This window comes from Haliotis cracherodii, unplaced genomic scaffold (genome assembly GCF_022045235.1).
Source record: "Haliotis cracherodii isolate W230 unplaced genomic scaffold, xgHalCrac1.p SCAF_2, whole genome shotgun sequence".
NCBI classification, from domain to species: domain Eukaryota; kingdom Metazoa; phylum Mollusca; class Gastropoda; order Lepetellida; family Haliotidae; genus Haliotis; species Haliotis cracherodii.
Window position 1 is genome coordinate 23,657,221 of NW_027266275.1, and position 25,669 is coordinate 23,682,889.

General features: G+C 41.3%; 1 protein-coding gene across 1 annotated transcript in view; it reads right to left on the bottom strand.

Moving 5' to 3' along the window:
* LOC139467768 (ethanolamine-phosphate cytidylyltransferase-like) overlaps positions 1-23,426 on the bottom strand; it is a 30,466-nt gene extending 7,040 nt beyond the window's left edge. The window contains exons 1-13 of the mRNA XM_071249274.1: positions 23,292-23,426; positions 21,897-21,939; positions 18,217-18,262; positions 18,009-18,094; positions 17,105-17,180; positions 15,867-15,933; positions 15,270-15,317; positions 13,491-13,572; positions 8,299-8,437; positions 7,309-7,385; positions 6,675-6,752; positions 5,757-5,822; positions 4,762-4,827 (exon numbers count right to left, since the gene is read on the bottom strand). Of these exons, the coding sequence (XP_071105375.1) occupies positions 4,762-4,827; positions 5,757-5,822; positions 6,675-6,752; positions 7,309-7,385; positions 8,299-8,437; positions 13,491-13,572; positions 15,270-15,317; positions 15,867-15,933; positions 17,105-17,180; positions 18,009-18,094; positions 18,217-18,262; positions 21,897-21,939; positions 23,292-23,380 (963 nt within the window). The 5' untranslated portion in view covers positions 23,381-23,426. The remainder of the gene's footprint in view (positions 1-4,761; positions 4,828-5,756; positions 5,823-6,674; positions 6,753-7,308; positions 7,386-8,298; positions 8,438-13,490; positions 13,573-15,269; positions 15,318-15,866; positions 15,934-17,104; positions 17,181-18,008; positions 18,095-18,216; positions 18,263-21,896; positions 21,940-23,291) is intronic.
* Positions 23,427-25,669: the final 2,243 nt, after the last annotated feature.

Here is a 25,669-nt window from a genome sequence, read left to right on the forward strand (position 1 = left end):
GCCGAATAGCCCTTGGCTTTCTGCAGGTGTGTCAGGCGTGCAGACGATAACATGCGGGTATGAGGGTGTGGCAACAGACCGTGTGGATGGAGCAGAAGGTTGGACCACACCGGAAGTTCCAGGGGTTGTCTCTGGGTATGTTTCGGAGGTCGATAACCCAACTTCTGGCTGACCAATAAGGCGAGACCAAAGTCAATGGCAGGGGTCGAGTGGCCTGGATCTCTGAAGAACCATGGGAGGGAGAACCGGAGTCGGAAAAGCGTACACGCGTAATCCTTCTCAGGAACGATGGAAGGCTTCGACTGCCACAGCGGTCGTATCCGGCACAGGTGGAATGGAAGACGACAGCTGGCCACATTCAGATATGAGGCAAACAGATCTAGGGTTGGGGTGTCGACCGTTTGACATATTCTGGCCCGAGGCGCCGGAGAGCGTGAGGCGTCGGAGAGCTTGAGGCGCCTGGAACGCCGAAGATGGTGATTCTCGGGGGCGCCGGTCGAGTTTGTAGCGCCGGGAGAGGGGCGAGTACTCTGGGTCCGCAAACACCACACTACGGTGACGTCGTCAGTGGACACGATCAACAGGGCGTGACCGAGAAAGCACTGTCAGCAAGCGACGTCCTGGATAAGCCTTTATCTCGAGGCTGTTGCTGTGCCAATGGTGTTGATCTCTGGATCACAGGTGGTCACAATGTGGGCTGGTGTGGGCCACTAGCCACTGACAAGGTGGCAGGGGAGGTAGTCAGCAACAGGGGTCTGCGATTGCGTACCGTCGGTACGATTCGGAAAAAGGTGTGATAGCCTGCGAGCCAACCTCAAGTAGACGAAGTAAACCAGCTTCACAATCGACCGCCGGGGCATCGACGTAACCGGGTAGTAGGAAGTCGAGGCAATATGGCCATTGCACGAAGTAATGAGATCGTTTTCATCCCTGAAGCGGCGTATAAGTACTCCTGTTCTTATATCGAGGTGACGATGGAGGACGACAACACGATACGAGGCAGGTATGCAACAGGGGTCAGTGGGACGGCCGAGGGACTTTAAGTATCAAATCGACACTGTGTCCGGTAGTCAAGGCGGAAGATAGGAAGGTGTCGTAGTCGAAAAGATCAAACCGGACGAAGGAAGGCGATCTTTTCCATCCCTTGAACGCCTATAGGCGCTATCGTTCTTACAGCGAAGGGTTGATGAAACAAGGTTCCTCGTGACAGCCGTGTTGGTAGAGGAGGTCTATTGTTTCCAACATCCGTACATGGATGGACTGCGACAGGCGCCTGGTTGAGTGGTAGCACCAAGCGTACAGTTAGACATGGAAACCAATCTGTAGAAATACATGGCACCCCTTGCCATGGTAAGTTGACCTAATTCCGGTCGGAGTTGTTGACAGTCCGAGTACTTGACACGTGACATGTAAATCACACTGCGCAGTAGCCGAGAAAACCGCCTTGGAGTCGGAACTGAGGTGCAAACTCCACACACAGACAATCCTCAATGAACTGCGTGAGAGGCGATCAAGTGGTGTACCCGAGTTTTGCGATAAAACACGGAACCCCATGGGCGTCGTGGAAAACCCGGTGAGCGCCGAGGAAGAGTCTCTTTCAGGAGCGCTGGCGCTAGGGTAGGGTAGAACAGCGTTGGTGTCGGCGATGTCGACGAAGTAAACTCTTTGTAAGTGGATGTCGTCGTCGAATCTGATACAGACGCTGTTCACATGACGCTCTGTTTCGATGGAAACCCGCAGGTCATCTCTCCGGAATCATAGCGCTTTAAACGACGGGATTATGGATAACGTCTCAGTGGGCAAGTTGAATCAGACCAACTGTCTATTGGTTGAAAAGATTCCACCCAGGAAGTAGAACGATAGTCACGATCCCGAAGACCGACGGGAGAGTAGCGACAGGAGCGGCGACAGTTGTTTCACCATGCTTCTCCGTGTGACGAGTTATGAGACGGCAGCAAGAGAAGAGGGCAGCAAGAGAAGAGGGCAGCAAGAGAAGAGGGCAGTGGCGCCGGGGAGGCGATTGCCGATGGTGCCCCTTAAGCCGCAGTAGAAGATCGGATAGTCGGCTCGTTGATCTGAGCTTGATAAAGCTTGTTGATCTGGGCGCCGGAGGTCATCTTAGGCGCCGGATATATCATAGGCGCTTCTTCCGTAACTCTTGAGGCGCCGGAGTAGTCAGAGGCGCCAGAGACATTAGAGGCGTCGAAGATCATGAGATCAAAGACCTTAGAGGCGCCGGAAGCGCCGAAGACATCAGAGGATGCGGAGGCGCCGGAGCGCGGAGACATCAGAGGCGCCGGGAATTCACGAGGCGCCGAGACATCAGAGGCGCCGGGAGCGCACGAGGCGCCGAGACATCAGAGGCGCCGGGAGCGCACGAGGCGCCGAGACATCTGAGGCGCCGGAGGCGCCGGGAGCGCCGGGACATCAGAGGCGCCGGAGGCGCCGAGACATCGGAGGCGCCGGAGGCGCGGGGAGCGCACGAGGCGCCGAGACATCAGAGGCGCCGGGAGCGCCGGGAGCGCACGAGGCGCCGAGACATCTGAGGCGCCGGAGGCGCCGGGAGCGCCGGGACATCAGAGGCGCCGGAGGCGCCGAGACATCGGAGGCGCCGAGACATCAGAGGCGCCGGGAGCGCCGGGAGCGCCGGGAGCGCCGGGAGCGCCGGAGGCGCCGGGAGCGCACGAGGCGCCGAGACATCAGAGGCGCCGGGAGCGCCGGGAGCGCCGAGACATCGGAGGCGCCGGGAGCGCACGAGGCGCCGAGACATCAGAGGCGCCGGAGGCGCCGGGAGCGCCGGGAGCGCACGAGGCGCCGAGACATCGGCGGCGCCGGGAGCGCCGGGAGCGCCGGGACATCAGAGGCGCCGGAGGCGCCGGGGGCGCCGGAGACATCAGCGTTGATGTGGTGGTGTTGGAGACCGTGAACGGTCGTATGTCGTGCCAGGGGAGGCAGACTCTACGTTGGGAGCGCTGGAGCCGCCGGTGGAGTAGGAGACCGTGAACGGTCGTATGTCGTGCCATGGGAGGCAGACTCTACGTTGGGAGCCGCCGTTGGTGCTGGGAGCACTGCGAAGCTCCGCTGAGCGCTGCTGCCGTCAACGTAGGTGGGGGTCGACGAGCACGTTGAGCGAGGTGTGTCCTGGATACTCGCATGAGCTGAAGGATCACAGCGACGAATGACTGCAACATCGGCACTGCCTTGTGAAAGTACAGGGCGTCGTACAATCACGGCAGAAAGGGGCGGCCCCGACCAGATTTGTTCCCGCGGCAACAAGTGCAGCGAGGCAGAAAATCTGGAATTTAAGCAAAACATAACTATGTGGCAAAGCCACAAAGTGCGGGAAGCATAATGTGATTCAGAAACTTTGTATTTCAATGAAGTTTATGAGATCAAACAATGACGCTAAAAGGTAGCGAAAAAGCATAGCTTTAAGCAAACACATAACCATGTGGCCAATCACAAAGTATGGGAAGCATAATGTGATTCAGAAACTTTGTATTTCAATGAAGTTTATGAGATCAAACAATGACGCTAAAAGGTAGCGAAAAAGCATAGCTTTAAGCAAACACATAACCATGTGCAAACACGTAACCATGTGGCAATACCACAGAGTACGGGAGACATAATGTAACTCAAAAACTTCGTATTATATTGAAGTTTATGAGAAGAAACAATTACGCTGAGAGGTAGCGAAAAGGCAAGGCTTTAAGCACACCAAAACAACATACATAAATGTAATGTATTACCCAAGCCAAAGAGAGAATTCAAAACGCAGAACACGACATTACGTGGCCACGTGGTGAATGGCCAAAATGGCGGGAAAGAAAACAAAATGGCGGGAACAACATTGCGCCCGTAAATTACTGTGACGTGAGCCACAGACGAGCGATAAACGTTACAATTTACGAATGGGAAGACCCTAAGGTCACGGCCCATAACAGGTAACAATGTAGCAGCATATAATGAATGTAGAAACACGCAAAATATAAAAAACAAATAATAAGCTTTAATTTCCACAAGGGATACACAGTACGTCCGTCCGTGGAGGTGACAAAGCAGTTATGTGTTTTTGTGTGACGTCATGACTTCCGGGTCACGTGCCGACTGTGAGAGGGCGCTGCCTCCTGAGCTGGTTGGGACAACTTTCTTCAGCAGCTGGATCTCACACAGTTCGTCACTCTGTCAAAGACAGCAGTAAATGCAATACGGAGTAATGCAGGATAAGTTAAAAAATATGACAATACTGAACAGACAGGTTTGGGCTAGTGGAATGAGTGAGTGAAACAGTATTTCAGTTATACCACAGCATGACAGTTTTGATGTGAGAGGAAAACCTGAAGTGATTAAATGCAGGTCTTGGATTTTAACCACTAGGGTAAAAGCCAGTGAGACTGACAAACCTAGAAACACAATCAGGGCAAACCGGGATTCAAACACAGGATCATAGGTTTCTGGCATGCCTAAGGGATGCAACTCTGTACAGTAAATTATGTGCCCTTTTCGGTTATTGGTTGAGTGAGTGAGTGAATTGGGTTTAACGCCGCTTTGAACATTATTTCAGTTACATCGCGGCGTGTCAGCTTAATGTGGGAGGAATGGTGCTGACAAACCTAGAAACACAATAGGGGCAAACCGGGATTCGAACCCACAATCATAGGTTTCTGGCGTGCCGAAGGGATGCAACTCTGCACAGCGAATCCCGGCGCCTCAGACGACTGGGCCACCCGTGCCCCCAAGTCAGAAGGAAATATCACTTACTGCAAAGGGATCAGATCCATCGATGTCTGGCATGATTGGCGTCATACCGTGGCACACCATGTCCACCTGGAATCAAGGCAAAACTTGGTCACACAGGCAGTAAATAGTTATAATATATAACATACAATTAATTATTACCTACGAGGGCAAACATATCGGGGTTCATAAAAATCGTATGTGCCCTAGGGTCATATCACGTCGTACTTTGAAGTTTGGAACCACCTGTGTGACTACAACATGAGAAATGAGTGACACTAGTAAGTGGTTCATTTAATATTTGTGCCGCAATTTGATCACTTGGTTGTTCAGGAGTCACAAAGTCTTGTTTCGGAAAAAAACTTGTGATTGATTTCTGAGTCACCATGTTCAAATACAGGTGACGATTCTTTACCAAAGAGATTTTGCAGAGGGGATTCACTGCAGAATGCTGTTTCCCTAGCAACAGGGATTTCCCACACAGTAAAAATAAAAAGGGGAAGTCCAATGTAACGCGATCAAAGTTTTCAATTAAGATGCTGCATGAAATCAGAATATTATCTGGAGAACTACGTCCACAAAAGAATCTTAGACCGTTCATATATGCTGTGATGCGTATCTGATATGTTTTCTAAATCATCCCAGGTGCATATTTCCATCCATACATACACTGATACAGCTTTGATATGGAGCCCTGAGATTCTTGGTGGTCAAGAGTAATGTAGAATCTTCTGGATTGTTCTAGTGCAGCTAGACTTGTCCATGCACGTCACTTTGCAAGTGCAAAAAAATTGGACGCAGTGTTAAACCCTATTTCACCTCACCTCACATGGTGCTTCATAAATGGTGCTGAGACACCTAGAATCTTCAGTTGGGCAAATCTAGGATTTGAACCCACAAACAGCAGATCCCAGCAACTAAAGGGTGCAGCTCCGCACAGTGTGATGCTGATGCAGTTGAGGCTACAGGTTGCCTGGAGATTATCAAAACTTCAAGATGTTAATGTTGACAGAACTTACCTTGAAGTGATTCATGAGATCCTTGGTGACTGCATAGGGTGCTCCTATCACAACCTCCGACACGTACTGAAACATGCACCAATCATATGTCAGTGACAGCATAGGGTGCTCCTATCACAACCTCCGACACGTACTGAAACATGCACCAATCATATGTCATTGACAGCATAGGGTGCTCCTATCACAACCTCCGACACGTACTGAAACATGCACCAATCATATGTCAGTGACAGTGTAGGTGCCCCAATCACAACTTCCAACACGTACTGAAACATCATTTGGGTGTTGTTTTACACCGCACTCAGCAATATTCCATCTATTTGACAGGGGTCTGAAAACAATCAAGTCTGGATCAGACAATCCAGTATTTGACATCATGAGCATTGATCTATGCAATTAGAATACAATGACATGCATCAACCAAGTCAACGAGCCGGACCACCCAAACCCATTAGTCACCTCTTACGACAAGCATAGTCGCCTCTTACTGCGAGTGAAAGGTTGCTGAAGACCTATTCTAACCTGAATCTTCACGGGGAACTGAGACAGTGACCTATCATTTGTCGGTGGAAGCACACAATGACCCTATCACAATCTCTGACACATTGACCAATCACCAGAGCAAGTAGTAACACTGTAAGGGTTGTTGTCAAGTAGGGTACCACATATATTTAACCCAGGTACCTTTCTGTGTACTGAAATGTATCCACATCAAAATCAGAATACATTACCTAACCCTATCTTAACAGGCACGGCGGGGAATACTAGAAATGGGCTTCACACATTGTACCCATGTTGGAATCGAACCTGGGTCCCCGGTGTGATGAGCGAACGCTTTGACCACTAGACTACCCCACTGCCCCGCCCCTCATTATGACTGAAACAGCTGTGTTTTGTATTGCTGGTAGAGTGCCTCACCTTGCAAGCCAGGACACTGAGAGTCCTCTCATGTAGGTTCATTATCGGGTAGTTGGACCCCTTGTATCTGTTCACTATCTGCAACATTGCAACACACTTCAATCAAACACTCGCAGAGATATGTGAATTAATATACATCATCATCATAAAACACCCATAATGCATTGGAAATTTCTGTTCGAAAACTGACATAATTTGGCTAAATGATGAATAGTTATGATTTACAAATCACATGTTTTATGAATGTTAAACATGGTCTTCATTAAATCAATAATAAGGATGACAAGGCTCTGTCACATCTTACAATAAATATCAGGATTGTTGGTACTGTCTGCAGATATATTCTGTAACAACTTATAGTAATATCAGGAGCACTGGTGTTATATCCATGTTCTTTTGAATATACACTTCACTATTAAAGAATTAAAAATAGTTCCAGCAAAGTTTCAATAAACACATCTTGAATTTAACATTCATGGAAATATGTTGATTAAAACGGTTGAAATTACATCATAATCAGTAGGATGTTTTCTGAAAAGAAGAACGTTTGTGTCTTGTATTGCTCAACAGTCACCTACTTCACCTGGAGCTGTCAATGTATACAGCTGTGTTTATTTTGAAGCATTACACTCACAGGGTCTGTGTGGAGTCCCACAATCACGAAGTTGCCTTCTGCAGCAGCTTTCTCTAGGAAATCAAGATGGCCGACATCTTCAAGGTCGTCAAGGACAAAAACAACTATGGCTCATATTGTCATTGAACATATCATAATAACTTACCCTCTTTCTCTCTTACCACAAAACACAATGACTTTTTAATAAAATGTAATTTTTGTTATGGATGAATATATTTTGTTTGTGGTAGAGTTCAAATTCCATTATAATCTTGTTCGTAGTATTCAAATTCTCAGTGACATGCAAAGGCCTCATTTCAAAGGTATACAGCCCAACTTGATCTAATTTCTCAATCTTATGATAAATATAAAACATCAACGCCAGATAATAATCCATCTCAAGTAGCCTACGAAACTGATTTCACTGGGCATGAAAGGCAAAACAGCAGTGAAAATTATATGAATGGATCACGACTATATTCATATTCATTCCAGCCTGGAATGTGAAGTGATGCAGGTTGTTTCATGTAGCCACTGTGTTTGTTTGTTTGTTTGTTTCGCCACCCTCGGCAATATTCCAGCTATATAACAGTGGTCTGTAAATAATCGAGCCTGGGCCGGATAATCCAGTGATTGACATCATGAGCATCGATCCACGTTATTGGGATAAAATGATCTGCATCAACCAAGTCACAGAGCCTGGCCACCAAATCCAGTTTGTCGCCTCTTATGAAAAGTATAGTCGCCTAGTGGCAGACAAATTCTTTTACATTCTGAAGCATAATTACTTTCTTCAAGATTTTCGGGCACAATATGTTTTTTGAGAGACGATCAAATGGATCGATTGTTCATGCTCTGTGACTTGGTTGATATCATGTCTTTGTTCCCCCGACGGTGTGGATTGTTGTTCACAATATCAATCACTAGATTGTCTGGTCCAGACTTATTTATTTACAGGCCACCAACACCTGCAGCATTAAACATTAACTCTGTCAACTCGACACAGGATACGGAAGAGATCATAGGCTCCAGCTACATAGACAATCTTATCCCCAGGGGCAGGTTCCTTGCCCCCAGCGAACTGAATGATCTTCCTGGAGGTGGGGAGGAACTGGGACACTCCGGTCCATGGACTGTGAGATGAGGAATCCTGGGAGTGAGGAAAATACACCATCATAATACAAGCACCCAGAATGCATTGGAAATTTGTTTGAAATTTGTTTGAAAACTGCGCAATCTGGTGAAATGATGAATAAATCTGATTGTAAAAATGACACATTTACTTATCAGTTTTTATGTATGTTAAACATGGTCTTCATTTAATCAATAATAAGCACGAAAAGGTTCTGTTCACATCTTACAGTATATATCAGGATTACTGGTACTGTGTGCAGATAGTTTCTGTTACTTGTTACAGTTAATATCAGGAGCATTGATATTATTATTCACTTTCTTTTGAATATACACTTCACTGTTGATGGATTAAACAGTTTCACTATGTTTGCTGTTTGTGTAACCAGGGAAATATGCAGCGTTAAGATTTTATAAAATTGTGCAGTTTAATTCAAGCAACCGAATACGTCTGTTGATTACTTCACTAAAAATATTAAAAGGATTTTTTTCCCAAAAAAAGAAGCTCATTGGGAGGCTTTAGGCTAATTCAAGCTGAATCTACGAGTTAATATAAGGACATAGTCAGGATGATTTAAAAGAGGGATGATATCTACAACTGAACTTATTACAATACTGATGATTACGATTTTGTTAAATGATTTCTGAAACATGTGGGTTAAAATGTACCATAATTAATCTTGTTAACATTTATAAGATGAGTCTGAAAAGTAATATTTCAAGATTTAGATGGCTTGAAAAGCAAATGATTTGAAAGAAAGACAATCTGTTTATTTGATATAAAATGAATATTCTTTGTGAGAATCATAATTTAAATAGAAGCTACAATCGATTGTCAAAAATATGTACAAATTCTTATAACTTTCAGAAACATTAATGATGATTATGACCGAGTGAATAAGTGTTGCAGTGGGGACCCTAGTCTAATGCTTAGTCTCTGAAAATATACTACTCTGATATAAACAAGCAACAACATTTAAAATGAAAAGGAGCCCCAATGAGATGGGAGAAGTTGTTGAAATTCTAGACTTGCTTCATTAAGTCTATACCATTACAGTTAGTGCTGGGCGGAAGGGAAATTGATATGGTTCAGAGACTGTAAGACAGACTATGGGGACACCTAGGAGGGACTTCCCAAACTGAACCCAAAGCGAGAATCAATCCCAGGGCAAGTGTAGGTAATAACACTATATCCACTACACTACTCGTCTCAGCATCTTGTTTGTGGCACTAATTACATCTTTCCGAGTCAAGGGAGTTTTCTGACTGTGAAAGTCCTGTTTCCACTCTTGCCGAAGCATAGCACCACCAGTGACTATTGTGTGAGTTATGTCCCTTCTATGTCCCTCCTATTAACCAATCAGATTCCACCTCTCATATCAGTTGTATTTGTTCAAACAAAATGGTGGCGCTCAGTCAAGACAATCTGATCGATAATCAAAATCTATATCGAAATAATAGAGGTTTTACTTTACAAATGCCATCAAATCAGGTGAGCACCTTAATAAAAAACATGAAAAGATTTGAAAATATCTGTTGACACTGAGTTGGTGGTACACATGCAAATCCTGCAAACAAGCGAAATCTGCAGAGTAGTTTACAAACCAGATGTCGGTTTCGTTATGCAATTTTGATTTCGTTAGTCCAGCAAAAACATAACTCCACTGTTCCAGTCTAGTTTCAGCAAGGGTGGAAACTGGAATTTTACAGTCAGTAAACTCCCTTGCCTCGTGAAGATGCACCAGTTTAAGTTCATTACATATTATCTGTTTACCAGTTGTGCATTAAATGGTTGTTACATGTAGGGAAGGGTAAAATATCAAACATGAAAAAATGTACCGATTACTTCTTGGAGTTATCTTTTCCTGAAAAGTCATGAGTTATTTCCCTTCCCACAGCGATCACCCAAGTGCCATCCGGCATGAGACACCATTGACTCCCTAATGGTAGCCTCACTGCCCCCAGTGTGAACACAGACATTACAAGAATCTTCCACCATACCCAAAACATGCTCACACATACATTCAGAGAAGGTTTGTTGTTTAGATACATGTCTTTTTCCTGCTTAGTGAATTGTGAAAATAGTTAATGTCTATTCACCAGATAAATTTGAAATTTGTTCGATCAAGTTCAAGATTGGGCATCCAGGAATATAAACCTTGTTTGTAAACAAGGAACAAAAAACAAAATGCTGAATGATTCTGACAGATTGATGAATCGGAGATGAGTCCTGACTCTGTAGTGAAGGTTGTTGTCATGAGGTGATAACAATGACGGCAGTTTAGTTTCTGAAAGACACACTTGACTACAGGAGTAACTAAGGCTGGCAAAAAAGATTGATAATCAGAATTATCATCGATGAGAAAAAATATTTACAATTATCGATATGAAAATTGTGTCATCGATAATACCTTACTTAAACTATTGTGATGAAATAAATTTTAGATTTATCAAAACAGATTTGTTATTGTCAATAATGTTAATTGCTGAAGATGGAAAGTTATATCTCAAATGTCCACCCAGTAATCCATGAATAAACTTGCTACCACTCACCAGTTGAGTGAAATATGTTGATTCTTTAGGAATTCTTTTTGCGTGCTTGCTCAAAGATACTTCTCCGATACCAGTATTTATCGATAATTGATCGATATTTAGTTAACGATTATCAATCTCTATGATCTGAATCAATAGCCAGCCCTAGGATTAACATAAAGATATATATGAGACACAGCAAAGGATTGAATATATAAATCTCATGTCAGTATAGTGAGGGTACATGATGTTGTTGTGCCTGAGCAGAGTTCAAAAGTACTGAAAGCATTGAGGGTGTGCAGGGTGCGCCCCAAACAAATAGCAGTCGCAAAATGAGACTGAGGCATCTTTTAATCATCCATCGTTTCAATTTGGTAGACCTTCAAATGTTTCAGTTAAAAATGCGGAAAACTTGGTATTACTCGATGCAAGAGGGTACAGACAGTTCAAAGTTTTCACCAGGGGCAAGATCACAATTCAGAAAGAACCCTAGGTTATACAATATCACAGATTACTCCATACATTCAAAGTTACTATAAAGACCTTTTATATAGTTGGTTTACATTTCAAAGAAAGAAAATTGAAACAATTTCCAACTTCCAGATTAGTACTGCGCCTAATGAATATAAAACAATCTGATAGGTCACATCATCATGGAAGTATGATTGCAAAACAATACCGAAAAAAAACTTATCACGTTTTTTGTTCAAATAAAGATTTTTATACATATTGTTCACCATTTCTTAATAACGGCAGTGATAAAATCTTGTTTTGTTGTCTATTTCACCTAATTGTGAATCAGAGTAGAACCCAAAAACATTGTCAAAAATCTCTCTCTCGTCAGTAATTTCAGTTTTTTTTGTAGGTCGGTAACATAAACCAGCTTAAAAAAATAATATGCCTTCATTGGGGAAAATGCTACCGGTGTTGGGATATTGTTGGTACAAAGTGTCAGCCTCAGGGACGTTGGGAATTTAACAACAGAAGAGAAGCTTTTATATACCCTTCCGTGACCCACCAGTTCAAGTGGTAGCTAAAATATTGTTTCTCCTTTTTGAAATACTTAATAAATAAACAATAGACCCTGCAAACCCCCTCAACTAGCCGTGCAGCAGACGCCAGTATATCATAATACTTACACTGGCACTATCCTAGCAATACATACATAAAAACAATGAAACAATTATTTCATAACACTGCAAAACTACAGGTAAAATACAGAACCGTACTACATCCTATGACCAGTACAGTAAGTCAAGGTATGGTGTTGTGAGCAAGAACATTGTATACAGGTCTGGGTTTCTGTTCATTTTGTTGTGGCAATCACAGGACATGTCACATGACTCCTGTCGTCACTCACAAGGAAACAACTGAAGCTGCATGGCACAGCTGACAGCTGATCTCCCCTTACTGAACGCCTGTTTTTTACCTGACTTCAATCATAACAAGGAGTATGATAATGACTTGTTCATTTTACATACACAACACTTCAGGGCAACTTCTTGCCCTTCGTCACCTGGAGAGGCAAAAAGCAGCCCGGAAACGTCAGGGAGCAACCTTTCGCAGTAGAATTTTCTTGTGTTTATCAAAGAAAACAGTATCATGGAAAGGGAATATAATAGCACTCATTGGAACTACCGTATTCGACGCAATGAGCACCCAGTCCGCTCTCAAAATTAGAAATAGGGGGCTCTTATTAGAATATAAATTTCGTGGTTTATGCTGACAGCCTGAAATGTTTATGTACGACAGATATATTTTTCCAGAATTTAATTGCCCAAAATTAAGGGTGCATATAACACATGAGTGCGTATTTTATGCAAATGAAAATAAGTTTTGTGTACATTGATCAATCAGAATGGGTGCTTATTGGGATTGTTCACTAAAAAATATATTAGCAAATATCGGCATGGGTGCTTATTAGAGCGGGGCGCTTATTACGTCGAATTCAGTATTATCGAAACATTTTAGAGTCATCAACATTTGAACTTAGTTTGTTCACTGCCACTTGATCTCTGAAAACAAACTTATTGTGTATCGTTTTAATAAGCCGCTTCCACCACCACAACCCCCACTTATGTCATAAAAATCAGATCTTAGTTACAACTACCGCTTAACAAAAATCAGGACATCCCATTACAGGTCATGTCAAGAACGAGTCTTACATCGCGAAGTGCATCAAATCATGTGAGCACCTTGATTATCTAACATGAAAACATTTAGAAAATATCTGTTGACAATGAGTTAGCGGTGCACATGCTTTGCAAATCCTGCAATCGAGCAAAATCTACTTGACAATTTACGAACCGGATTTCGATTTCGGAGTGTGATTTTAATTGGACTATGCATAGATTCGTTAGTCCAGCCAAAATGTACTCAATAATACCAGCCTAGTTCAGCAAGGGTGGAAACTGAACTTTTATAGTCAGTTAACTCGCTCGCCTCAGGAAGATGACGCCTGTCAAGCACACATGACACATACAGAGCAAGCTGCAGGATCGGATCCCCTCCCCAACAGTTCACAGAGTCGTGCTACTCACAGAGCTGATTGTCCCAACATGGGTGGATGCCACGGCCTCTCCTTCGTCTGGCTGATGGTGGGTCTTTGTTACCAACAACATCCTGTAACACAAACATAGCCGAGTCAAATACTGTTCACACTGCATCAACAACTAGCTTCAAACAACATTAGCAAGACTGATGGGTGAGTGAGTGAGTTTGGTTTAACACTGCTTGGAGCACAAAACTTTAACATTAAATCAGACAGAAAAACAGCTATCTCATATCAGCAACTGCCCCAATCAAAACATCAACTGGGAAAACGTTTAAAACCTCTCTAACAACCTCCATGACTTCACTAAAAGAAAACTAACAGAAGCAGTCCACATTAGCCGCCACAAGCCATCAATCAACAGAGATCAAGGCTATTTCATCCCATCTGCCTGCTATGAACTCATTAAGCAATAATCACCACACCCATGTATACTTAATCCTGATTAACTGGCTTCCTGTTTATTTGTGTCCACTTCTGTCTATCATGTTGTTACAGTATAATCTTTATGTTGTCATTATGTTAATCCCCCTAAAGCATGCAATTGTTACTGTTAATCCTCCACCAACTACAGTCAAGTCCCGTTAATCCGACATCGATGGTTGCATATGATTATGTCGGATTAACGAGTATGTCGGATAAACAAACTTTAGTAGTATCAACTTTCATGATTGAATCCGACATCGATGGTTGCATATGATTATGTCGGATTAACGAGTATGTCGGATAAACAAACTTTAGTAGTATCAACGTTCGTGATTGAAAATCAGACAACTACACGATAGATAAGGATTCAAACACGTAATAAAAAACATAAAATACATATTCATATTGTTATGTTACATTGTTGGCGGAATATTTTTTCTAATCATTCAACCTCTAAATTTTAACACAAAACAACTGTTACGGACTGTATGACTTATTCAAAATACTTTAAAAAGCATAGTCTGGAATGGAAGTCGCAACTTTGAAGCTGGTACCCAAAGCTTAAGTGGGTAACATCAACTTCCTGTTGGTCATGTCATTGGTAGGTCATAGTTCGCAAAAGGTTGTCCTGTAATGGGATGTCCTCGTCCATAGCGAGAACTTGGATCTGATTTTAATAAGATTGAGGTAATCTAAGCATGTGATTTATCCTGTTTTCTTTATTTAAAGCATTAATTGTTTATTGATAAGCAAGTTCATCTTACGAATATTGTAATATGCAGCTACCAGTCACTCGTCTCGCATCATATATATATTTTGTACCATGTCCATCATTCAGACCTGCTTGACAACAGTAGATCGATCTATACTGAAACGTCGCCTTTACAGTAATTAAAGAAGTTGTCATCCATAAATTGCATGAACTTGGTCATCCGTCAATTTCTAAGTAATGCCTATCTAATTCAAGTCACGTTCTATCTCAGGATACTTACAACTCAGGTGAGTTAGCATGGTGCTACTCTCAAAGGATCATAACTGGGACCAATCTGGGTTTTGAACTACTGACCACTCTGATCCCTACAGCTAAGGGAAACAACTGAAGACAGACACCTCAGATTTGAGTGTGAAACTGGATTCACCGGAAGCACTCGTAAAATCTCAACATCATCATCAAGAAAGATTCAGGAATAGGTTTTGAATGGACACTGTGGCTGCCACCCTCTACCTCTCGAGGGCTTGCATTTCGATACACCTATATTAACCCCTGGATCCATTCCCGTGGTTCTCATGATTGTAAATTACTCTATGACAAAATCCATAATTTATGACAAAACATCCCTACCTTCCAACCAGGTCTGTGGTTGAAACTCCTTCTGTTCGCTTGCACTCTCTGTAATGTGACAAAGCATGATTTTATTGCAATTTGATACAGCTGAATATTACCATTTTGCTTAGGTTTCTAGTTTGTAATCAATCAAAATTAATTAAAATTGTAAATTTTACATTAAATTGTATATGCATATAATTATCCTATCTCACACTATGCATTTCTTTCTTCTTCTTTTGATCCTATGTTTGTTTTGTTTGTTTGTTAGTTGTTTAACGCCACACTCAGCAATATTCCAGCTGTATGACGGTGGTCTGTACAGGCAATCCAGACATTAATACCATGAGCATTGATCCACGCAATTGAGATACAATGACATGCATCAAGTCGCTATGCACAGGATTACAGTGAGTGACCCATTTGTTTGGGTGGTGACCATAATGACGCAGGGATGTGTTCGGGTGATTTATTTCTAGAAGCTGGAAACTTCGTTCAAGCATGTGTCCACATTAGAACAAAAGAAGAAGGAAGAAATGCAAAGTGTAAGATAGGAACAGTTTAAAGATTTACTTTTGATACAGCAATGTAATAATTGTAGATATTTTGATTTACTTGTATTTCTTGGCATCCTTGACGAGTTGATATGTGTCCTCGCCATCTGCTGTTGTGGTGATATCATCTGCAAATACATCACATGGGATGACTTAATCCGTGATGGCATATGTTCCTGTGTACAACACACAGGTCACAAATCTGGTCAAGTTAAGTGACATTGTTCACACAGAGTTGTTGGGTGGGTGACTGTGTTTGGAAGCTTGGCTCATGGGAGTTTCTTGGGGCTCAGCCATGCCCCACACTTAAGCACATGTTTTCTCCGAGGGCAGCTGACTTTGTACAAAATATGCCTCTGTTCACCCATCAATGAATGTGTGTGTGTGTGTGTGTGTGTGTGTGTGTGTGTCCCGATTTATAGCGCTACCCAACTTAGATACCATGCCGCAGTTTAACATGAATACCCCACTCAGACACAGTACACAGTCTCCGAACAACCAGTCCATGTTTTAGCCCCTTAGTGCCGAGCGCCAGACAGTGTAACCACAATTACCATGTTTTAACATCTTTTGGTATGACACTGCCGGGGATCGAATCCCGGACTTTCCGCTTACCTGGCATATGCTCTACCACTAGACCACGGGGGCGGTCTTATTTTTATAAGGTGTGATATCTCATGAATATCTCATCTACAAACATTATTACACAGGTGTGAATACTATAAATCTTGAAATTAATACGTCTCCAAATTAATACGACTGCTGACCCCTAGCCAAAAATGCGACTCAAAATCAATGCGACTCCCCCCACCCCATCTCCAGTGGAATGATACGAATCCTGACCCTAATCCAGTCAAACAGTGGTCTATGATGCCTAGTTTGACACGAGTGGGTAGAACTCTTGATATTCAAGTTGCTATTTCCGCTATTCAAAGTGTGCGCTATCCAAAGTCTTATTGTTGATAGTCATTTTGGAGATATAAATGCGAAGTTTCATTAATGCGAACAATGCCCACTCGCATTTTTCGCATTTAATTCACCGCCGCATTATTTTCAAGATTTACAGTATATCATTTGCAAAAACATGACATGAGGAGGGATTACAGCACAGAAACGTTAGGCACTCATTTTACCATATATTTGTACCCAACATACTTTCAGATAGATATCGCTTGGGCGAGATAAAAGTATTGGATATTCAAAGTGTGCCTATATCATTAATATGTTGTCATAATTCAAAACAATGAATGTAGGTGTGTCAGGTGTCTCACATCCTCCGAGGGCTTGAGTTTCTCTCACCTCCATGAACACAGAAGTCACAGTCGTATTCACTCAGTGTCTCTAGCGTGGTCACATAGGGGGCGTTCTCAATAACCTGAAAGTCATCAACATCACAATATTCATACAAATACATATTTGGATCTTACAATGGTCTGACCCGTGAAGATTCGGGGTAGAATAGGTTTTCAGCAACCCATGCTTTCCGTAAAATAAGACTATGCTTGTCGAAAGAGGCGTCTAATGGGATCGGGTGGTCAGACTCGCTGACTCGGTTGATTCATGTCATTGTATCCCAATTGCGTGGATCGATGCTCATGATGTCAATCACTGGATTGTCTGGTCCAGACTCGATTATTTACAGACCGCCGTCATATAGCTGAAATATGGCTGAGTGCGGCGTTAAACAACAAACAAACAGAACAATGGTCTTTAAGAAGCACTGCCATTCGGTCTAGAAATGAAGCTGACCATGCAAGTAACGCTTTCTTGTGGTTCCTTGAAAACTCCAGGAATAACTAACTGAATGCTTTTATTGATGTCTGCAAAGTTTCATGAACATATTCTCAAGCATAGGTGGACACAACAAGCTAAATTCAATATTCTATCACCTCAGTGACGTGGTTTCTGACACAGAACTAAATTTCAGAAAATTCAAGTGCCTGGCGTTCAGTCATTTCAAGTTGTTTTCACATTTGCCGACTGGCAGACTTGTGTTAATGTCTAATCCTGTCAAGATCAGTAGGACTCTGCAAACAACTAGGAACTGATGTTTTGTTTCCGTTTAAAAACAAAGAAATGAAATTAATAAACTAAAACTAAAAGTATGACTGGAACACTTGGTCCAAGTTTCACGAAGAGATGTTGATCAAAACATGGCTGACATACTTAGTTGTAATTAGGGGGAAAAAACTCATCCACTTACCTCATCCACCCACTTGATGCCCCGCACAATCTTGTACCTTTCCTGTTCATTAAACACAGGGGGACCTTTGTGTTTGGCAATCTCCTCTGAAACAAATACCCATATGATTAGAAATCTTCAAGAACGTATCAAGGTACCATTTCGTTTCACCATTTGTTTTGGCCATCAGAACATCCCACCACACATCAAACATATACTAGGTACATACCATCAGAGTGAACGCCAACCATTAACACATCTCCGAACTGCTTGCCCTGGGGATTAAAGAGTAAATATTGTAATAAACATTAAAAAATACAGCTACAGCTTTGTTTTCAATCCAATAAAAACCAATAGTGCCACAGCATTGAGGCTCCCCTTGATATGGGGACATTAATTTTAATGTCAACAGATTGGTTTGTTGTTTAATGCCGCATTCAGCAATATTCCAGCTGTATGACGGCGGTCTGTAAATAATCGAGTCTGGACCAGACTATCCAGTGATTATCGATGAGCATCGATCTACGTGATTGGGATCGATGACATGCATCAACCAAGTCAGCGAGTCTGACCACCTGATCCCGTTAGTCGCCTTTTACGACAAGCATAGTCACCTTTTATGGCAAGCATGGGTTGCTGAAGACCTATTCTACCCTGGAATCTTCACAGTTCTAATGTCAACAGAGATTGCTACCTAACAAAAGATGCTGTCTGCATTGATGGTCAATTATTTTTTGGATTAATATTGAGGTTTTAAAAAATAACATAAAATTTTTACTGATTTGAACAAAATATGATATTAATGTTTTAAGTGTCCAATATGCTTGAGAGAATTTAAGAACATAGTCAAACTACAAATGTCATAACAAGGTCAAAATTTAAAATATTGCAGGTGGCAAAGTAAACATAAGGTTTTTTTGCCTGTCCTATCTATTTGTATAGACAAGAAACCTAAAAACATACATATTTACAAAAAATGCAAAAAACAAATTCTTAATATTAACTAACGAAAAGTTATTTCCACACAATGCCTTCACAAGGCCTTAATACACACTTTCAATATTTAACCATTTAGCCTTGGACAGTCAAAATAAAACAATTTGTTTTGTGTACCTCAAATTCATATTGGCATGGTTTAATTAGTTCAGTGGGAAAAAATAAAACACAAAAAAGAAGTTGTACAGTAGAGAGTGAGTGAGTTGGGTTTAATGCCGCTTTAAACAGTATTAACACGACATGTCAGCTTGATGTGGTAGGAAACCCAAACTGATGCAGGTCTCAAACATTTACCACTTTGGTGAAACACACGAGCATGGGTATGGTGCTGATAAAACCTAGAAAAAAAAATCAGGACAAACCAGGATTCAAACCCACAACCATAGGTTTCTGGCATGCCCAAGGGATGCAACTCTGCAGGGCCAATTGTGGCACCTTAGACCACTGGGCCACCAACAAACAAAATATGATGGCATTATAAGGAGAAAACTTACATGCCAAAGTTTAGCTCCCTCAGAGCAAAATATGCATTGCGAGGGAGAATTTAAGGGCTGGTTGAAAGGTTATAATTTGGGGTGTCACGATACAGGTACCTCACCATACGATACATATCTTGATTTTGAGGTCAAGATACGATACGTATCTCGATACAGCAATACCAACCTTTTATGCGTAAATTTAGCAGCAAACATTTTAATTACATATCACATTCACAATTATGAGTTCCAACCACTATCAATGGATTATTTTGTACAATAATAATACTTAGAAAAAGTTGAATCTGTTTGTTCAAACAAGTGTCAGAAACTAACAAGTTTTTGTATGTGTCAAATTCAGAAAATATGATGACATTTCGATTCGAAAAGAAAAATCAATCTATACGCGAAAAAATGGATACCGATTTCAATAAAATTTCATATTGATATAATTTACATGTATCTCGTATCATATCATGAGAATTATCTACTGATGCATCGGTACAATCAGTGAATCTTGACATGCCTAGTTATAATATCTAGAGAAGAATATGTTGAACCCCACTACTAGCACTAACTTCACATATACCAAATTTAATCAAAATCACAGCATCTATTTTTGCCCCGTTCAACAGACAATATTATACAAAACAAAATGAATGTATCGCTATTCCAATCTAACCAAGCTGATGTGTTTGCAATATAACAGTATTCGAGTGTGGCCTTGACATGATACAAAATACTGAGCCTGAAACACAATCAATAAATGTTTTATCGTTATTAGCTCACACAGGAATTGATATATCATCAATATTTTATTCACAAGATTTTGCTCATTCAGAAACTGCAACATGTTGTCCCACTGGTTTGATTAGATTTTGTATTTTGAACACAATTACCATTTACATTGCGCCAGGTGCACAACATATCTCTTGGTCACCTTTACCTAACCTTGAAATATATTTAAAGCAAGGTTAGAACTGAACTGAAAAGCTTTACTAGCCCAGGTAAAAATAAAATGTCCTTGCAATGTCAAAACAATGGGGGAATTGGGAAATCTGTACTAGCCCACAGGGCTAGTGTTTATTTCTAACCCTGTGAAGGTGATGCACCAACACAGCCCAGGAAGAAACCTTTTGACGCCCTGGCTCAATATCAGTGCTCTCCATGTTGCACACTGTGGACAGCTTGTCTATTCAGGGAGATATCTAGGATTATATACTGTGTCCATGAAGCAAATAGGGAAAAAATGATTATTTTGTTTAGAACTAGGACTTTTATCAAATCTTATTTTCTTATATTTAGAGGTATTTTAACACTGTATTTCAGCATTTAATCCTCTTCCCCCTCATCATCATCTGTTTAAGCCATGACATTAGTTATAACAGTAAAACCATGAACTGGATAATCTATTATTTGAAGTTGGTAATGTTTAGTGACATATACTGCAGACTTGGGGCTGAATACTGACCTCTGAGCAAGTCTAGATAAATCTGTGTCATTATATAACTGGGAGTAAGATAGGCTAATCTATTACTGAGATAAATGCTCTATCTCTGCCAAGGGTCAAAAAGCTGACTAACATCACTCTCAAGTATGGTGATATCACATATTGCTACTGGTGTCAAGTTCAAGGCCAGTGGTCATGGCATAAGATCAACACGTGAAGATACCCTTTATCACTTGGTATTCAACAATTGCCTGATGTGTTTGTTTGTTCCAAGATAAATTCTGCCAACTTAATGATCGGTTTAGTTCTTTCCCCTCTGATGACAGGGTGAATGTTTACTTGTGAAACATTGTTTAAAAGTCAAACTACAAACTCTAACCACATTTCAGTGATTATTGACAACCACCTCTAAATATCCCCTATATATTGTTCACAATCACCATGACAACAGATCCTCCAACTGACAAAACCTGGTGTCCTGTTCATAACACATCCATCAGTGTTGTGGAATGTATTTCCAAGTAGATCCCTACGTCAGCCTGATTTCACATCTTGACCTTACAAAATGTGGGGCAGTGGAGTAGCCTTGTGATTACAGCGTTCGCTTGTCACGTCGAAGACCCGGGCTCGATTACCCACATGGGTGCAATGTGTGAAGCCCATTTCTGGTGTCCCCCGCTGTGATATTGCTGGAATATTGCTAAAAGCGGTGTAAAACCATACTCACTCACTCAATGTTACAAAATGAGCATTTGGTACCAGCCATTTAATATCCTGATGTCATTTTATAGTAATTTTTTCAAGTTTTACTGAAAATGAATTGTATGTTTCATTTCCTGCATGTCCTGACAAATGTATTGTGCTAAAAGTACTTCCTTTCAGAGATAAAAATATGTCTCCATGCAGATCCTGTTTCTAACAAAAGTTCCACCCAACCACCCTTCCCAGAATATAACAGGTAGGGTCAACTCAGCAAGTTCAACTTACCTGTCTCAATGCATTGGCATGGCCGAAGTGAACCATATCAAAACTGAAATACAATAAGTACCAGTTAGATTGTTGGCATTCAAATAATGTGTCTCTCACTCACACAACAGTTACAGGAGCAGTAAATTCATATCAAAGATGATGAAGATGGTGGTGTCAAGGTCAAGGTGATACATTAAATTTGACGAGGATCAAATCTGAATGACTGGTACATCTCCCAGTTCCGTTGTGATGAGTGAATGTTGCCTAAAGTATCCTAGATTCTAATATCAAATCTATTATTAGAAGAGAGTGAACAAGATGGACTTAACACTGCTATCAATAGGGGTGAAACAAAACAGCAAGGTCACGATACGATACGTATCTCAATACATAGGCAACGATCCAATACATTGCGATAAAATATATAGTTACTTCAAATCGTGTGGAAACTTCTTGACCATAAATATTCCATATTCCATAGCATGTTCTTAAGGAAAAGCTAGTTGGATTTTGGACATGTTTTTCGAGAAAATAGTAATTCTTGTTTCAATCACAAAAGATTCTGGGCTGAAAACAAAGCTATTTCTTCATAACAGAATTATGTCATGATGGTATTCTTCCACTAGTTGTACTTTATGCTGAGGTCAGCAATATCCATGCCATATCCCAGCAGCCTGTAGTCAGCGTCAGGCAGAGCTGAGGTTGAATGCTCAAGCAATGATCAATGTCGTTGTAAGATGAGACACAACCGTCAAGCTGACACATTGCAAGCACCTAGTTCTCATGTCAGTAATCTGTTACAAATCAAGACATGTTGGCTAACAAACAAGATTTAGGTCAATCAGCTTTTGCAACACTGGTCTTTTTTAAATTTGTCTTCTTGTATAAGACAAAAGGTGTCGATATGACATTATTTACATGGTAAAATAATGTATCTGTGTTAAGTGATTATACATGGTAACATCTTTTACATATATAAAATTTAAAAAAACGAATTTGCATTAATCAGTAATGTTATAATGAAAAAAATACTTTATGACATTTTTTTAGGTATCATAACTTCGAAAGATCTTACATAGTAGTTAAATTATCCAAGCTATGATAAATCTTAAAATCATAAATTCTGTAGTAGATCTAGATCGAGATGATATAATCAGCTGATAAAAGGCGTTCAGTCAGTGCATCAACAAAACTCAACGTTGCAATCGGTTTTTCAAGCAACCATTCTCGCACATTGGGAGAATAATAAACAGACCTTAACAGCAGTGATGCATTGTGCGCATAAAAGTGGCGTGATGTGGTGACATTCTGCCATCTACTATCGACACGCCCACCCTAACAACCGTCACCGATATTTTAGATAATGAACAAAATCGGGTATGTTAATGATATAATTCCAGTTGTGCATGTTACCATCCGTCCATCCACACACGCGTCTGTTTTGCCTTCTTTTTGGGACTTGACAAGTCCAAACTTTGTTGACATGTTTCTTCGGACGCCATTGCTATGAAGCTCAGTGGTTAGTCGTTTCTGACGGGTTCGCACAAGCTCCTCTACAGTGCCACCAGGTGTCGCTCGTACCGTAACACTAACACAAGGAACTACTTTCAAAATCTTGTGCAGTGCTTGGTTTTATTGTCGTCACGTGGTCCGGAAAATAAACTTTCAGCGACACAGTCCGCGATGTGATGACGTAATTGGTATTACCAGGGAGATTTTACAAAGGTTTTATATAGACTCCCTGGTGTTACATTAGGTTGACGAGAAGGAGCTCGTTGTACAAGAGTGTCTGAGGGAGTATTCCTATTAAAGTATCTATAAAACCAAAAATAAGAACAAAATTGGCATAATGTGCAAGACAGGAAACATGTTTGACCAAGTACGAATAAAATATATGACCAAAAAATGTTCAATGACTATCTATTTTCATTTTTTTAACTTAAAGTATGTTGTGTTGTGATCGCCTACAACAACTGATTGATATTATGAACATCGCCATTGGGGTACGGAGACACCTAACAGCTAAGCCATCGTATATGACATGCATCAACCAAGTCAGCGATCCTGACCAGCCGATCCCGTATAAGTTTCCTCTTACGACTAGCATAGTCGCATTTTATGACAAGTATGGGTTGCTGAAGACCTATTCTACCCCGGATGTTCTCGTGTGTATAGTTTGGTAGTCATATGACACGACACTAAATATATCCCTTCGGGAGATCATGACTCTAACCATATAAAAAGATTAACACCTTCACAGATATTTTACTGACAACAAAAGTGGTTTTACATATGTTTGGGACGTGGTGACATTCTGAAAACCTTGACTGAAATATCAGTCAGACATGTATCTATTTCGTCCTTTATGATCTATTGTGCAGTGTATAATATTGTAGGGTTGTTGGGAAAATGTGACTTTTCAAAGGTTTTATTTGAAAGTTTGTGAGGAAAGGTTTGTGTGACGCGTGAATCAAGCTTCTGAAGTGGTACTTCTCGTCAAATGTTCATCTTCCCGAGGCAAGAGAGTTAACTGACTTTGAAAGTCCAGTTTCCACCCTTGCCGAACTAGACTGGAATTCCTGGGCTCGACTGTAGCGCCACCAGTGGCTATTACGAGTTATGTCCCTTCTAAGACTCTCCTACAAGCTCCTTCCCAGCGCGTGACACCTTCGTTACACTCTCCTATAGACTTTTATAGTCAGTTAACTCCCTTGCCTCGGGAAGATGCAAATATTTGGCACTGCATCAGAGTTACAATGTAGAATAAATATGTTTTGCGGAGTTATGCCCCTTTTTGTTGAGAGTTGCTACTTTCTTTGATTGTACTTTGTCGTAGAGGACAATCAGGACATGCAACTTTCTTTGACTTTACTTTGTCAGATACCAACTGTCTTACTTATTGAATATTATGTTTTACCCCACAAGGGATCAAATGTTAGGTTGCTACAGACCCGTGAAGATTCCGGGGTAGAATAGGTCTTCAGCAATCCATGCTTGCCGTAAAAGGCGACTAACGGGATCGGGTGGTCAGGCTCGCTGACTTGGTTGATGCATGTCATCAATTCCAATTGCGTGAATTGATGCTCATGATATTAATCACTGGATTGTCTGGCCCGGACTTGATTATTTACAGACCGCCGCCATATAGCTTGAATATTTCTGAGTGCGGCGTTAAACAACAAACCAACCAACCAACTCAATTTCTCAGCTGGTGGCATGTTTCAGTCCCACGCACAAGAAAATCTCGCACAATTTTCTCTTTACAAAAAGTGAATTCTGGATCTAGTAGGATATGTTGGTAAAGCGGTCCTTACCACAACCGGAAAACAACCCATTGCGCGCAATATATTATGTATAATTTAGTATAAAAACACAAAACATACATAATACATTATATGTAACATATAAATGATCTGAAAATAAACATAATACATTATATGTGACATTATGTATAACATCAATGTTTCTATTTTATTCACACATCCACATTGGTTGTGGCGCATGAAGACATGTTCGTTATTGAGAGTAAATCCGTACTTGGCGGTGGATGCTTTGGTGAGATGGACGAGCGCCACCTGACGGCACTGTTAGGCTATTCGCACGACATCGCCCGCTGTATGGAGTTTGTCATAAATCATAAACTCCAAACAGCAACAGTGTTCCACTAAGAAATGTTAGATGTAGCATGCGCTGTTACAGAGTGTGAAACATATCTTGACTGGCTATTTCGAATCACGTACAAATATGTATTATTGCAGAAATAAATTCATTCCTGTCTGTTAGGCTTTAAT